Source organism: Ipomoea triloba, chromosome 2, assembly GCF_003576645.1.
Source record: "Ipomoea triloba cultivar NCNSP0323 chromosome 2, ASM357664v1".
Classification (NCBI taxonomy): Eukaryota; Viridiplantae; Streptophyta; class Magnoliopsida; order Solanales; family Convolvulaceae; genus Ipomoea; species Ipomoea triloba.
This window is the reverse complement of record NC_044917.1, coordinates 23,622,494-23,639,687: the sequence shown is the minus strand read 5'-3', so window position 1 is coordinate 23,639,687 and position 17,194 is coordinate 23,622,494. Positions and strand designations below refer to the sequence as shown.

General features: G+C 35.1%; 1 protein-coding gene across 1 annotated transcript; it reads right to left on the bottom strand.

The window, feature by feature from the left end:
• Nucleotides 1-1,891: 1,891 nt before the first annotated feature.
• Nucleotides 1,892-3,690, bottom strand: LOC116010541 (chaperone protein dnaJ 8, chloroplastic). Its single transcript, XM_031250000.1, has 3 exons — nt 3,304-3,690; nt 2,960-3,028; nt 1,892-2,286 (listed from the first exon to the last, which is right to left on the bottom strand). Exons 1-3 carry the CDS (start codon nt 3,538-3,540, stop codon nt 2,098-2,100), a joined length of 495 nt encoding a protein of 164 aa, XP_031105860.1. The 5' UTR covers nt 3,541-3,690; the 3' UTR covers nt 1,892-2,097.
• Between the last annotated feature and the right edge of the window lie 13,504 nt (nt 3,691-17,194).

The following is a 17,194-nucleotide window of genomic DNA, read 5'->3' as shown; positions in this document are numbered from 1 at the left end:
ACAAGGGTGGAAGGCTTTTCAGTGGAGCTTGGTTTCTAAAAATCACTTGCCCTTAAACCCTTCTCATACTGTCTAGCAAGCCATATTGCATCTTCCAAATTTCCAGGTCTAGATGTTCTTACAAAACACCTAATCTATTGCTTCAATCTCACTATAAAACTGTCTACAAAGTATTGCTCAGTCAGGTAGGGGTAAACTTGCAATAGCAGTCATCTATATTCTTCAAACTTATCAGCAAAGTCCACAACATTACCCCATTGTTTAAAATTTGAAAAATCTTCCATGGCATCAACATTATTTTCACAAAATCTTTTGCACACAGCCCTTGCAAAATCTAGCCACTGAAATCCCACTCTCAATCCATTTAGATACCCTTCAAACCACTCAAGTTAACACACAACACATTCAACATTTCATCCCTAGGGATTCTAGCAAGTAAAAAGAATCTTTCACATCTTGTTATCCACAACCTAGGGTGTTCATAGTCAAAGAGAGGGAACTCTTGTTTATACCTCACAAGCTGATCTCCTCTTCCTTGGTTAGGGTTGAACTGCCTAGCATCTAGGTTGGCCCTCCTAGGAGCCCAACCTCTGCCGTCACCTCTCGAACCGACAGGAAAGGCAGGAATGTTTTCCCCATGGCCCTCATCATCATCAACAACATCATGGACCCCAGGGTGTTCCTCCTCAACAGGTTCCTTGCCAGGCCTTCTCAGTGGTACAGAACCCCCTTCCCTCAGGAGTGAGAGGGTGTGTGTGGGCTCTACTCTGTACTGAGGATGGTTCCATGACAGGTGGAGAAGGTCTGTTAAGCCTCAACAACTCCATAATCTCATTTTGCCTTTGAGCTCATGGACTGAATCCTCCATGCTTTGCTGGCTGGTAGCTAGCTTGCTTGTTACCCATTTCCAGCACTTGAGCTTCTAGTATAGCCAAGCGTTCGTCAATGGTGGCCATGAGGGCTCTAATACCAAATGTCACAGACTTAGGGTTTTGTAGAAAGGGTGAGAAGAAACAGAGAAGAAAGGGGAGAAATTGAGAGAAGAAAGAGAGTAATTTCATTAACAAAATTCAGCATAATCCTTAATGGAATAGTACAAGTTGTATAAAAAGAAATCTCATGCTACAGCTAAGAAAAACCCTTCTAACAGATTCCGGATTTTGCGATGTACAACGGATTTGCAGCTGACAAGACCAAACGACGTCGTCGGATCACTGCTTCAACGGCTTAGCTTCAAACAACACCGTTTGATTTAATGATAATGGTCACCAGCTAAAACGACACCGTTCCATCGCCATCTCTCGAAGGTTTCACAGATTCCCCTTCACCTCTCGAACCTCTCGAACTTCTCGAAGTTGATGTTTTCTACGTTCTGCGAGTGCCCTTTTTGCTACAGCTTATCATATTCATCACAGGTTGTAGGCTTGTAGCCTCTATTGATGATGGCTTTAGGTAGGGATGCGAAAGGATCAACTCTTTTGTGTATGTCTCGTGATACTGAAAAATGATAGGTGTTTAAGTGTAGCAAGTGCGAACAAAATAGAATGATAATATCGGATTCACTAAGTAGCACTGTACAAGAATAATTTTGTAACTGTACCGTTTATTTTGTTTTCTATCTCTTGATCCCCTTTTTTTCAATAAACTATGTGAAGAAGATCGCCGGAAATTTTGGTGTAAAGCTTTGTGGAGGCTATTTGGGCAAAATGAGGTGAAGTTGTGGTACACTGCTACTCCAATAGGCCTGGATATCAATATATCATCACGTATCAATTGGTTATATGCATGTATGTTATGGCATGCCCGCATGAGTTCAAAATAAACCTACTCTGTGACACAGCCATAACCACCATAACACCAAAATGGCACTCAAAAGTCAAAAGACTAAAGATTTAACCAAGAAGATGAAACTTATTCATTTTGATTGAATATCATAGTTAATAATGGTATTTACAGTGGGGAAAAGAGAGTCTACAACTTCTCATATCAGAAAAACTAAACTCCTGAGACTACTTCATTCTGTACAGGAACCTCAACCACCTGTTTCCCAGCTGGTGGGCTTTGGCCACAAGAAAGGTGGATCAAAGTCTTGCAGATTCAGATGTAAGGGTTGATATGGGAAGTGTAGTCGCGAATCCCGGCTCCTTCCCACCCCATCCATTCTTCCCAGAGATCATCGGGGTCGTACATCCCTCCCATCTGCTCATCTCTCCCTGCCTCATCATATTGCTTGTACATCTCGTTCTGTGGCAACCTCGCCTCGCCTCTCAAATGACTCATAACTATCTGCACAAATGTAGCCTCACAAGCTAAGTTTTAGTCCAGAATGTAAGATCTTTAGTTTATTGCTCCTCTAGACCAATGGCATATACACAAGATGCAGACTGGATAGTATGCAGATGACATATAAGTCTTTGAGAGCCAAGCATATACACAAGATGCAGACTGGATAGTATGCAGACAGGATCACAGCCGTAATGTAGAAGTTACACGTAATCTAGTGGGCTCGTTGTGAGAGCCAAGCATTGGCCCTTCCACCTAATGGGTAGGTGACTATGTCACCATGATTTACCTCTCCACTATCCTATAGGGTCGGGGTGTGGGGCCAAGGGTGAGAAATTAAACCTTCCGTGTGCAAGAATAAAATATGCATACTTAACTTCTAGTGATCCTCTAATTCAATAGAGAAGTGGATAAATTCTCCAGATTTATGGAGCACATTAATCCAAAAACATTAAAAACAGACATGTCAGGTTATCCTTATCTATGTGAAAGCTTAATAGAACATGCGAAGATCAAAATCCATGAAATCAATCAAAATTTTCTGGCTACTGGGTACAGTCTCTCAACCAAATTATCAGAAATAGTGAAAGATTTAACTCCAAAAATCATAAATAATCTTCAAAATAGTACTATACAATAACAAGAACAAGAGAGGTTAAGATGGATAGAAACATACATCATATGCTTCATTAATCTGATGAAATTGGATCCCACAATTACTTCCACTGCACACATCTGGGTGATACTGAAATCGGATAAACAGACACACACATACACAGATTAATACACAAACTGGTTTTATGTTATTAATAATCAGCACCAATTCCAACAAATCTATGAAACATTATACAGCAGTTATGAACACAAAGAGAACTCATAAAATAAAAGAACACAGTTTTATGAAGAATAAAAAAGACAGCAACAACAATAGAATTTGTGTGCAAGTGTTAGAAGAAAATTGCCATTTTTATGAATTATGAACAAGGGGAAATGGAATGTGTGTGCAACAAAAACAGATACCTTAAGAGCAAGCTGTCTGAAAGCTTTCTTGACCTCAGATTCAGTGGCGCCATGGTGAATCCTAAGAGTCTTGTAGGGATCAGTAACGGAAGGGGAAGAAACGCAGGAGACTCTGAACCCATCCTTCTCGTTCCTGCGCTTCTTCCCAGAATTCCTCAACCGCTCCAATGAACCAGAGCCAGAGCCTGAACCGTAACCCCCAACCCCCCCTCCAATCCTTCCCACCGCAGCAGCCATTGCAGAAACTTCACAAATTTAGCTCAGATTCAGATGAATGAAACCCAGAAAACTTTCTCTATCTCAGATGGGATCAGATTTTTAGCTTTCAAAGTCAAAGAGAGATTGCGAAAGTCGTTAATGAACAGGATAATACCAAATCTGATACGGATAAATTATACGGAGTAATTATACGGAGTAATAAATAAATAAAGCGTTGCCAAAGGTCTTGTGGTCAAACGGCATCCGGTGTACACTCCCATGTGGAAGGGAGTGGGTTCGTTCAGTAGGTTGAGAAAGTAGCTATTATGAACAGATACTACAATGTAATAGAGTCACTAGAACTCAAAAAAAAAAAAAAAATAAAGCGTTGTGCAGGTCCAGCTCCGTTTTGGATATATTTATTTATATATGGGTAACACTTGTGTGAGCCTCAATCTGTGAGACGGGTCGAGTCACATAATTTGGATCATATTTAATTTATGAATTTATTCTGTTTGGGCTATTTTTTTAACAATCAAATATGGGCCTTTTTTTAGCCCAATTTTATTAATTTTAAGCTCCATTTTTAGGCGTTTCCTATGTTCTTCACGTCCAAAGTTTCCAAGCAGTTCCTCTACACTTTATCATCTAATCTTCAAATTTGAGTTTATTCTATTTATTAAAACTTTAAGCACATAGAACCCAATTTAATACTTTATAGCCTAAAACTAGTACTTTAAAACACAAATAAATAGTCAACACTTTAGCATTAAATTTAATACGTAATAGCCTAAAACTAGTACTTTGCAACACAAATGAATACTCAACACATTAACCATCAAACACAATACTTAATAGCACAAATATACTACTTTTAAACACAAATGAATAATCAACACTTTAACATTAAATTTAATATTTTATAGCCTAAAACTAGTATTTTAAAACACAAATGAATACTCAACACTTTAACCATTAAACCTAATACTTTATAGCCTAAAACTAGTACTTTATTAAATCACGTGAAGGATGAAAGAGAAGTTGGGAAACATGATATTCCTCCAACAACATCATTAGATTTCAACCACATATATATTTGATAACTAAATAGAAAGCCTCTATATCTATTGGTTTACCATTGAAAGTATAATAAGGGTACAAACCAAACTAACTCCAACAACAAAGATCTACCTATACTTTTTTCCACATGAAAAACATTGGACTAAGATAGTAGGAAAGGAGAAAAAAACATCTTCAAGCTATATTTAGAGCACACAACTTGAAATTTATGTATCAAATCAATGGGTTAGATTACTTCTATCCTTTTGTCCAAGAACTAGTGGAAAAGACATGCCCAAAGTCAAACTGGAAAAGGTAGCCAAAAGCTTCAGACATTATTGCATTGTTTCATAAGAAAAATACATAGTTCATTCAAACAACTACAAAATGATAGTAGAACCTGCTCATATTATATATCCAATGCACTGTCCTCTTGAATTCGTATAATTCCAAATAATGAATAAGCAATTCAAATTGAACAAATAGGTTAATAACAAGTATAAGCAAGGAAGTGTAGACCAGATTTATAACGCTGCAATACAAGTGTTAAAGATGCTTAGGGACTGAAAACAGGACTAGTAATTAGTATGGAATAAATCATGCTCTAAACATCAACTATTATAGGCTGATTTTATTTAGTGAAAGAGTAAATTTATCTAAAAACCTATACTTAAGAAACTTAGAACCAGAATCTGGGATTGTAAATGAAGTTATTTGTATGAAAATGATGAAATGCCAATTACATAAAAAAAATTAAAAAAAAAAACCACCAAAAGTTATTCCTGCTAGTTAACTCGAGAAAGGAAGCAAACACAAAAGCAAAAACAAGCTTTGTACAGTACATATCCCCAACCGGTATGAACCAAATGTGAAAATCTTAGCATTTGTTTCCTGTGCTAGATGTTCACTATGACCTTTTGCATGACTGGCATTTTTCATCAACACTTAATAACACAAATATACTACTTTTAAACACAAATGAATACTCAACACTTTAACATTAAATTTAATACTTTATAACCTAAAACTAGTACTTTATAACACAAATGAATATTCAACACTTTAACATTAAATCTAATAATTTATAGCCTAAAACTAGTACTTTATAATACAAATGAGTACACAACACTTTAACCATTAAATTTAATACTTTATAGCCTAAAGCTTGTACTTTTAAAATTAAATTTAATACTTTATAGCCTAAAGCTTGTACTTTTAAACACAAATGAATATAATACTCAACACTTTAACCATTAAACCTAATACTTTATAGCCTAAAACTAGTACTTCATAACACAAATGAATACTCAACACTTTAACCATTAGTACTTCATAACACAAATGAATACTCAACACTTTAACCATTAAATTTAATACTTTATAGCCTAAAACTAGTACTTTTAAACACAAATGAACACTCAACACTTTAACCATTATATCTAATACTTTAACAATCAAACACAATATTTAATAGCCACAAATAGATCAATGTACATTTAACAAACATACTACTTTTAAACACAAATGAATACTCAACACTTTAACCATTAAATTTAATACTTTATAGCCTAAAACTAGTACTTTTAAACACAAATGAATACTCAACACTTTAACCATTAAATTTAATACTTTATAGCCTAAAACTAGTACTTTAAAACACAAATGAACACTCAACACTTTAACCATTATATCTAATACTTTAACAATCAAACACAATATTTAATAGCCACAAATAGATCAATGTACATTTAACAAACATTTCAAGAAGTGAAAAAACATATATGACTATACAGACGCATACTAAAGGAAAGTACTTGCATGTCAAAGAAGAAATTAACTACTCCATATCAGTAGAAGTGAAAGAAAGACAGGTGAAAGAGGGACAAAATAATGTTAATGTTTGATGTTAAAGAGCCATCATTTACCAAATTTTCCTTTGACTCATCATTAACTGCCGGAGATTTCAACCTCACAAATAATTCATGAACAACAATGAATACTCAACTGGGAGATTAGCTCAAATATACTACTTCATAACAACAATAAATACTCAACACTTAAAACATTAAATCTAATACTTTATAATGCAAATATACTACTTTATATCACAAATGAATTATCATGACTTTAACCATCAAACACAACACTTTATAGAGCAAATATACTACTTAATTGCACAAGTATACTATTTTAACCATTATATCTATCTAATACTTAATAGCCTAAAACTAGTAGTTTAAAACACAAATGAATAGTCAACACTTTAACCATCAGAACAGATATTTTTGGACTCCATATTAAGAATAGTTTCTGGAAAAAAAAATAGTAATGAAATAGGAAGTTAGAAATCCTAAATCCTAAATTTTATTAAAAATTGAAACTTATTGATGATCACTGGAAAAATTCTCTGGGCAGATTGATAGAAATAATTTCAGCTCTAGGTAGAGAATTAGGGATTTGAATAACAGAAATGCTCATTGGCTAAATTGCAATACTTACTAAGAGTTGGAGGCTGTAGCGGAAATGGAGGCGGAGGAGATGGGAGGAGACGGAGATGGTGAGCGCCAGATGCAATGATGAGAGGGATTGACGGAGATGGTGAGGCCGCGCGAGATGAAGGATTAGGCGTGCGATGCAGAGAGTGATCTGAGAGCACAGGGAGGAGCGTAGGATGAGAAACAGAGAGAGATAATCATAAAAATGCACATGATATGCACATGTTGACCCATATAATTGTGTGACCCGACCCGTCTCACACAAGTTTTTGCCTTTATATATAGGTGTGAAGATCGAGTAGGGTGGTGGTTTTTGTGGTGTTGCGCCGCCGCGGGGAGTGGAGTTGTGGGCTTATCTATCTTGTTTCATCTTTCATGACGTGTCTGTCCCTATGGGCAAATTATATCGTGCACCACGGTGCACATAGCAATGTGCACCACGTACCTAAACGATGTTGTTTTAAGTATTATAAACTAATCATCCATTGTTCGGAAATCACGTTTCCCGTTTCGGCCGGTCTTTGTATTTATGTTAATATTCTATGTATTCCAGGCAATCATTCTGTGTATTCTAGGCAACCGTTCTGTGTATTCTAGGCAACCGTTATGTGTATTCATGTTAGTAACACATGTTGTGATGCGTTTGTGCATTCGAATGTTTAGGAGGATGAGTTCTGTGTATTTTGTGTCAATATTCTGTGTATTCATGTTATTAACACAGGTTGTGATGTGTTTGTGCATTCGAATGTTAGGAGGATGAGTTCTGTGTATTTTGTGTCAATATTCTGTGTATTCTGGGCAAACATTCTATGTATTATAGGCAAACGTTCTGTGTATTCTATATAATGATTATGTGTATTATAGATAATGAATTCCCTGGAGTCATTCGCGTCCGCGTCCGCGTCTACTAACATCTATGTATTTTGTGTCAATATTCTGTGTATTATGGGCAAACATTCTGTGTATTCTAGACAAACGTTCTGTGTATTATAGATAATGATTATGTGTATTATAGATAATAAATTTCTTGGAGTCATTCGCGTCCGCGTCCACTAACACCGAAACGACGTCGTTTTACGTACGTGGTGCACATTGTTATGTGCACCGTGGTGCAGGGTATAACGATTGGTCCCTATTCTAATTTCAGATCTTATCCAATTATTGTATTTGGATATAAAGTTATATAAATTACGCCTAATGTTACTCTTTGGATAATTTAGTGTATTCAATTTTGTAATATATTTATTATAAATAATTACTCTCTCTTTCCCATTTTTCTGTCCTACATATTATTCATTGGTCAAATCAATTCTTTTTTCTTTATTTATTTTTTTAGTAATTTTTACTTATTTTTAAATTTGAATTTTTGTGTCTAATAGTACTTTTAGTGTTGTTTCTAAATATATAAAGTTTGTATACTAATACTAAACTTAATATTATGAAAAATTGGATTAAAATAACTTCAGTCAAGCCTTGTTAACCGAATCAGACACATAAAATGGGACGGAGGGAGTACTCCTTATTCAAATTAACCACGCATAGTCTTTTAACTTTTAAATTGGTATCATTCGTCATCCAAGTTAACTACTCATGGTCCTTTAAACTATCAAGTTTTAACCACAAATAGTCCTTCCAAGAGGGCTACAACTAGTTAAAATTTGAAAGTTGAAGAAGCATAGATGGTAAACATGGACGACGAATGGTAATAAATTGAAAGTTGAAGAAACACGGGTGGTCAATTTGAATGTTTAGGACTAAACGTTGCAAAACCACTATATTCGAAGGACCTCATATGACATTACAATTAATTTATTATTTTTTTCAAAAAAAGTCACAACCAATTTAATCCTATCAAATCCTACAAAATTTAACATAGAATAGATTTTCAAATCATTTTTTTTTGGGAAAAATGTCAAATAAGTCATTGAACTTTACTTAAAAAGTTAATTAAGCCCTTAAACATTTCAAAAATGCAATTAAACCCATAAACATGCCATTTTGATGCATTGAAACCCAACAACCAGTTACCTACTATTGTAGTCTAACCAACTTCGGCGAAATTCTGATTAACTCCAGCAAATTTTTTACCAATTCCGTCAAAATTTGAAGAACAAACACGGAGAAAAGACCAAATGGTTACCTGTCGGAGAAGGCGACCATTTTAGTCGCCTTCTCAAGTATTTGGGTTGCATTCTCCAATGTGTGAAGGTGATGGATATAATTTAGTGGTATGGATGGAAAAGTGTAAACGAGGATGAAATCCCCGAGTGTTGGTCTCACAATGATGGACACTTGAAATTGAATGTTGTATTATCAAACACAATCACACATTTGCATTAGGAAGCAAGAAGCAAAGTACATTGTGCAAGAAGTAAGGGAGCAAGGTAAGTAAAGAGAACAAAAGGAAACAAAGGAAACAAAGATGGTGTTAGGAAAATTGGACTAGCCTATCCTTGATCATGTGACATGAAGAAACCTAGGTAAGAAGTGAACTATGTGTGAGTTGAGTTTATGTAAGATGATTTCCAATGCCTTACCCGTTTTGGACTTTGAAGGCCTATCAAGGGAGATGAAAATTCTCATGTCAACATCCCCTTGGTGACATTTCATCAAACTTGTTCTCTGCTACATCCCATTCTGGACATTATTTTCTCGGATCTAGGTCAGCAATTGAAAGGGAAGGTAGTCTAGGATTAAGCCTCAATCTCTTGCAAGCGTAACCCCACTTAAACCTATTGCATGTGGTGCACTTCACACACAAGAGTTAATACAAGCATTCCACTTTCAACAAGACATCAACACATAGATCAATTCATACACACAATACAAGGAAATAGGATCCAATTCACATGAAGGTTCTAGCCAAGCATTATTGATCTAGATTAAATAACAAGAGCAATTGAGCAATCAATGGAAAAAATTAGGAGAATTAGAAGCAATGAAAGTTACCTACTCAATAGCAATTGCAATTAATCATCAAGAGCTCCAATATACAATCCAAGTTTGATTTAGAAGATGGAGAAAGTGTTTCTAACCTAGAGAGAGAAATACAAATAAATATGAAATGATACAACTAAAGTCTCACCCCCAAATCCTACTAAAAATATTGTATTCTTCAAAAATTCACATTGATTCCCCGTCATGATCCCGGCCACGGTCGTGGCGGGGTTAGTGACCTGGCAACTTATCCTAGTCACGATCGTGACGAGACTCGTGACTAGGTTTGGTTCTCCTTCACGACCCCGTCACGTTCGTGGCCAAAACTCTATAGAGATGTCCGAATCAGCCTTTTTGATCATCATAAAAGTTGTAGCCCTTTAAGTTTTCATTTCAATGCCACTTGAATCACCTCATTTGGATACTCCTAGCTCCAAATATGCGCAAAATACTGAACTGTCGCTGAAGTGCCCTAAAAATGACAGTTTTTGCTATATTCCACAAATGCAACCACAATTAGCCCATGTGCCTATATTTTATCAAAATAAGCTATTCTAAGCATGTAATAGGCTCATAGGACTCCAATTATAGCACAATATGTCTCCCAAATACCCCACAAAATATAGAATCTTTGACACTAATTAGAAAGCGACTAATGGTCTCCTTCACACATCGGAAAAGGCGACCATCTTCGGCAGGTGACCTTGTAGTCACTTCTCCGTGTTTGTTCTTAAAATTTTGGCAGAATTGGTCGGAGTTAATTAAAATGTCGTTGGAGTAGGTTAGAAGTTCACCGATGTTTTAGTGACTTGCAATAGCAAGTCATTAATTGGTTGTTGTGGTTCATTCCATCAAAATGACATGTTTATGAGTTTAATTGCAACTTTGAAATGTTTAGGAGCTTAATTGACTTTTTAGGTAAGTTTGAAGGCTTATTTGACTATTTTCCCATTTTTTTTGCTTGTTTTGTGGTGCATAACATTCCTCATTTCTTAATGTATCAAACAAATTTTATCATTGACGAAATAATTGAGGTAATTATAAGATTAGATCACGAGCGCAACTCATAAGATTTACTTACTAGTTGAAGCAGCAAAGTGGTTTGAGCTAGCTAAAGACCGCTGCATCTAGTGCGACCCATCTAACCGAGCGATATAGATGGGGAAAATGATTGTATCCAGCCTTTGTATAATAGTTAAGCAAATATAAGAGGAAATTCTTAAAATGGTCCTCCAACTATTACATTTTCTAAAATTGTTCCCATGACTTTTAATTGCACCTAAACTCATTCTACGACTATTGGAATTTAAGCCAAGTTGGTCCTCTGTTAGCATTGGCATCAAATTGGTGTCGAATTAGAGGACAAAACAAGAAATTTAGCTCATCTACTGCATTATAACAAGATTTCGACTCCATTGTCACAGGTTGTGAAGCTATTGCATAAAACTTAGTTCTTCCTCGCCTCAAACTAGGCTCAAAATGTGGAATCATCAACAACAAAACCAAAATATTCTTCATCTTAAAACTTCCTAATGCAAATATTTCACTATGGAGATGTTGTCCCTGTTCATTTTGTCAGTGTGGCATACAATGGAACATCCAAACATCATGGAGTAATGAGAATCTCAATCGGAGATTCTGGGTTTGTAGAAGAAGCAATGTCAATCAAAATTTTTCTCATCTTATGTTTTATTTTTATTATTAATTTGAAGATTTTATGTTTAGAGGGTATGGTTAGATGTGGATTTCAAGAATGGTTTGATCCCCCAATGTGTTATAGATTAAAGAATATAATTCCTAGATCATTAAAGCGAATTAATCGAAACGTGCAAGAAATTGAGAGATTAAGTGCAATTGTCAGAAGTAGCAATGTGGCTCTCCCAAAAACTTGCAATGGTGGCAATAGAGGATGATTTAGGTTTTGGTTCATATGTTTTGTGGTAATTGTAGTAACAATGTTTGTGTTTTATTTTAAAGTTAATAGTGTGGAATTTGGTAGATATTTCCCTAGATTGCCATGAATTATCCATTATTATGTATTTACAGTTCGTAATGAATAAAAGACACATTATGTTTGTCATATAATGAAAAATGCTTTTTGATAATGTTTGTCATATAATGAACAATGTTTAGCACTCAATTGTAATAAAAGTTGACTTCATTCTAAATCCAACACTAAAAAAAATGTCAGTGCACATTGTTTGTTGTCAAATGTCAGTGCAATTGTCAAATGTCAGTGACCTCCTCCTCACTACTGGTTGTTGAGGATGAAGAACTGGCTTGTTAATATTTGGAGCTTGTTACAAACTCCTAGGTTGTTTGCATAGTCCTAGTGCCTTTATCCTTTTTGGAGGGGGAGGTGAAGGGGAAGAGGGTCTAACACTAATTTGGCCAACTTCTTATTTCATACATTGGTCACACTCATCATCTCTACATTCAATTCCAGGTTGTGTTTACATTGGTATTTCTTCTAACATCCCACAAGGATGATTTTCAACAATTTTCATTTGGTAAAAACCCAGACAACCCATATGACATATTTTGCACTGTTAAAAACACGTTCAAAGCATTCTGCCATATTTTTACCTCAATTAAAACCTCAACCATGGTTTCTAGTCCTATTGTTGAGTTGCCAACTTCAGCTTAAACCTATTAAACAATAAAAACTATTTACACAAACAACTTCAACACAATTATATAACACATTGAAGTCTACAATTATCTCAGACAAGCCTTCCATGTATTGTTATGTCATTGGGGTTTCCCTTTGCTATTGACCATGGGTAAGTAGTTTGTTTACACTTGGCTACAATTACCTCAGTCAACCTAAGTGTTATTGAGCATTGACAGTCACTTTGTGTACACTTGGCTACTAATATGATTTTATCATTCTTTACAAATTTCAAATCATTTCCTTCTTTGAAAGTATAATTTATAATGACTTCTTTAAACTCATATTTAGTCCCAAATGTCATATCCACAGTAAGTGTAGAAGATTCGATGTCACAATCCCTAAACTGTGGCCAGATATATGCTTCTAATTCCTCATCACTGCCTTGAGGAATCCCTTCATTCGAAAAATTCACTTCAACATTCATATTATACACTAAATTTCCCTATCTTTCACATTGCAACTTGACCCAATCCCATGAAACTCCACATTTGGATATATTACTGCCTTATCAAACTCAATATCATCACTCTTTCCTTCTTCTTCTACCTCATAATCACAATTTTCTTTATCAGTTTCTTCTCCATCCCCACTATTTTGCCTCTCAGATTCAAAACTAAACCCTAAACCATTATCAATCCAAACATTTACTTCCTTTGACTTTCCTTCAAAGTCAATTAAATTACAAACTTCATTATCTATCACAATCTCAATCAACCCATCTCCTATTATACTATATAACTTACTCTCATCTCTTTATACCATATGATGGAACATGGACTACGGGTAGTTAACCAAGTAGTCAACCTAGCATTAGATATTAGTCGGATCGACACTCGGCTCACCATTTATGTGACTAATGTGTGCCTCAATGAGTCATTGTGTGTTTACCTGATTTTTATTATGTGCCAAATACATATAATAAACACGAAATATTTTGCAGGTACAAGATGGTATTTGTGCTTTTTACTAAGATTGATAAAAACAAGAAGTGCGCGACTTTTGGAGTAGGACCCATCTCGAAAGAAGATATACAATCTTGCGTTTGGCTCCTTAATGCATTTAAACGTTGTATGGGACACACACCTACATGCATAATAACATACCAAGGCCCTGCAATGTAGGAAGCAATACCCCATGTGTTCCCCGAGACAAAGCATCGTTTTTGTATGGGGCACATAATAGCGAAAGTGGGCGAAAAGGTGGGAGTGAAATTAGCAAAAGATGAAACATTCCGAAAGAAATTAAATGCAATGGTATGGAATGAAACTTTGGAGCATGAAGATTTCGAGGTCAACTGGCACGCAGTAATCGTAGAGTACGGACTAGGAGACCACCGTTGGTTTACACAACTGCTTGACGAGAGATCAAATTAGATAAATGCATACTGCAATGGAGTTTTTATGGGTGGACTCATGCGAACAACATCACGGTCAGAGGCTGAAAACGGACTATTTGGAGCATGTATCAACGATCATGGATCACTGTTAGAGTTTTTCACACAATTTGAAAGTGTGATAGAAATGCAACGTCACAAGCAAGCACGATTAGTTGCAAAGTGTAAAGCGTCCCTCCTACCTGCAAAGATACCACTAATGATTGAGGAGCACACAGCTTTAGTATACACAATTACAATGTTTTATGACGTCTAGACAGAGATCTATGAAGGGTGCCTTTCATGCAAAATCACAAGCAAGGACCAAGAAGAAGATAACTATGTGTAAACAACCAACGAAGGGCAAACAAGAAATTTCAAAGTAAAATATGTAAAAGAAACCATGGAAGTGGAGTGTTCATGTGGAAAATTCAACAGGATGGGGATATTATGCAAGCATGTTTTTGTAGTTCTAAAGGATGAGGACGCAGAGATTATACCACCAAAGTACATAGTCTCAAGGTGGACAAAAAATGCTTGGGCACACAAAACAAATGAGACATGCAAGGAACAAAGTGCGACATGCAATAAAGAGGCAGAGGACACTAAACTAGCAGCCAAATTGTGGAAAGAGTTCTACAGCTGCCTGACACTATCAAAGGGGAACACAACAGAAATGCAGGAAATGTTAAACTTAATGTAGGAACACAAAGGTAAAATGTTAAAGAGCGAAGGAAAGACACGTGATAAAAACAACAACAGTGAGTTACTAGAGACATTTTATGGCACACAGATAACCACTACCATATCAGTCAAGCCACCACAAATATCAAAGAACAAAGGAAGCGGAAAGTGGTTAAAGAGTGCCGCAAAAAAGCAGTTGAAAAGAAAAAAAAAAAACGGTTGCAAGTGCTATTATTGTGATGAACAACCAGCCCGCCACGACAGCCGTAACTGTCCCCTAAACTCGAAGAAAAAAAAAAGTAGCAGAACAACAAAGGGAAGGCGTAGCAAGTTACGAGACAAAAAATGTATTGCTACATTCAAAAGATATGCCCTCTTTGAATCCTATCTACAATTACATTTATGAATTAGTATACTTATTTTGGACTGCCACAACGTCTTGGTTTTAGTACAACAGTTGAACAATTTTATTTTACAAAATCAGAGAACATGAGCTATGTAAAGGCACACGATCATGACATTGGGCACACAAAAAACACTGCACGAGCACACAACTATAACAAACCAAACGGGACTATGGCCCAATATTTCTTAAAACATATTAATAATGGTAATAAGCCGAATGATTGAATTAATTTTTCCTTGAGTAATAAAATGATTCAACACATTTTTGGGAAAAGTGGAAATATTTCTCGTAATACGTAGAAGTTGCTAGTATGACAACACATTTATTAGTTCACTTCATTTATGGTTAATTATTAAAATATTGGTACACGATATAAGCTAGAAGGCACACTTACAAAGTAGTAAATGCACACGTTATAAGCTAGCCGGCACACAAAAACCGAAAAAAAAACATGCAATATATCGAATAGTAGTGACAACTAAAGTAATACGTGCATAATAATCAAACTATAATGCTGTTGGTCTACGAATAAAATTGTTAGGATAGAAATAAAGTAGTTGAAATCCAACAGCGACCCCCAGAACAAAAGGACTAGCTAACAACAGCGAGAAAAAAAAGTGGTACCTTTGACCTCTAAATGGTGCCAAACACCCCTAACTATTAGCATATCCTCCGTCAACTAAATAGTAACAACCTATAAACATAATTTTATAGTATAATGAGAATGCATATTATATTACATCATATTTGAAATTGAATATTATAATACTTACCATTAGGGACCTTAAGTGGATGTCTTCTAGATAATGCATCCCGAAGAACTCTACTGTCTGCTACATATCCTTCCCATCCCGGAAGGACATAGTACAAATTGCATATTAGGTGTACATACACCTAGTACATTTGTTGCAATTTCACCCTTTCGAGATCGATATCTAGGTTTATCTTATGATGACACTTTTATTGTAATGAATGTTCCATCTAAAGCGCCTAGACAATTCTAAAAATTATATCAAATATTATTAAATATATATTCACATTGTAGTTATTTGTTATAAATCAAGTGTAGGGGATCAATTTAATTACCTTAAACCATTTCCATCTATGATCTGTTGATGTAGCTGGAACTGGTTCAGGATCTTTGAATAAATGATTTCGGAGTTTCAAAACAACATTTAATACTATATTAAAGTATCGACTAATAGTTTCACCTGACCTTTGAAAATTATTTTGAATGATCCTATTTTTTACATGATGAGCAATAATATGTAAAAATATTGCTACTTGCTCATCAACAAGCATATTTCTTGTTGGTCTCAACCCTCCTATAGTTTGTAACATTGTACTTAACTTTACAAAAGCATGTCGATTCATCCTAAGTTGAGATAACATAACATATATTCCCGAGACCCTAAAGTATTAATAATATAAGATTACATTCGTTTTTTATTAGAACACAAAATTGTCAAGATAGACATCATCATTATAAATAATAAACTCACAGAAGCACACATATCCAACCATATACGTAACACAACTACACATCTTTTTCTTCTTTCAGTACGAGTTATTAAACGCAAACGAGCCATGCATAACTGCAAATTCAATTTAAATCTTACAGTATTCAAAACTATAATAATATAACTCACAAATAATATATCAAACACACATATATTTACATACAAATTACAATAAAAAATATAAAGCAACACATATACATCACAAAAATATAAAACTAAACCCTAGATATATATACATAATTCAAAATTAATAATTTTTATAAATATATAAAATTGGCTGCGGTGCGGCGCTGCAGCCGCAGCAGTATATTTGTTAACAAATATACTGCTGCGGGCTACGGCGCTGTGCCGCAACAGTATATTTGTTAACAAATATACTGTTGCGGCTGCGGCACCGCGCCACAGCAATATATTTGTAACAAATATATTGTCGCGGCTGCCGCAGACGCAACAGTTGTTATATATATATATATATATATATATATATATATATATATATATATATATATATATATATATATATATATATATATATATATATATATA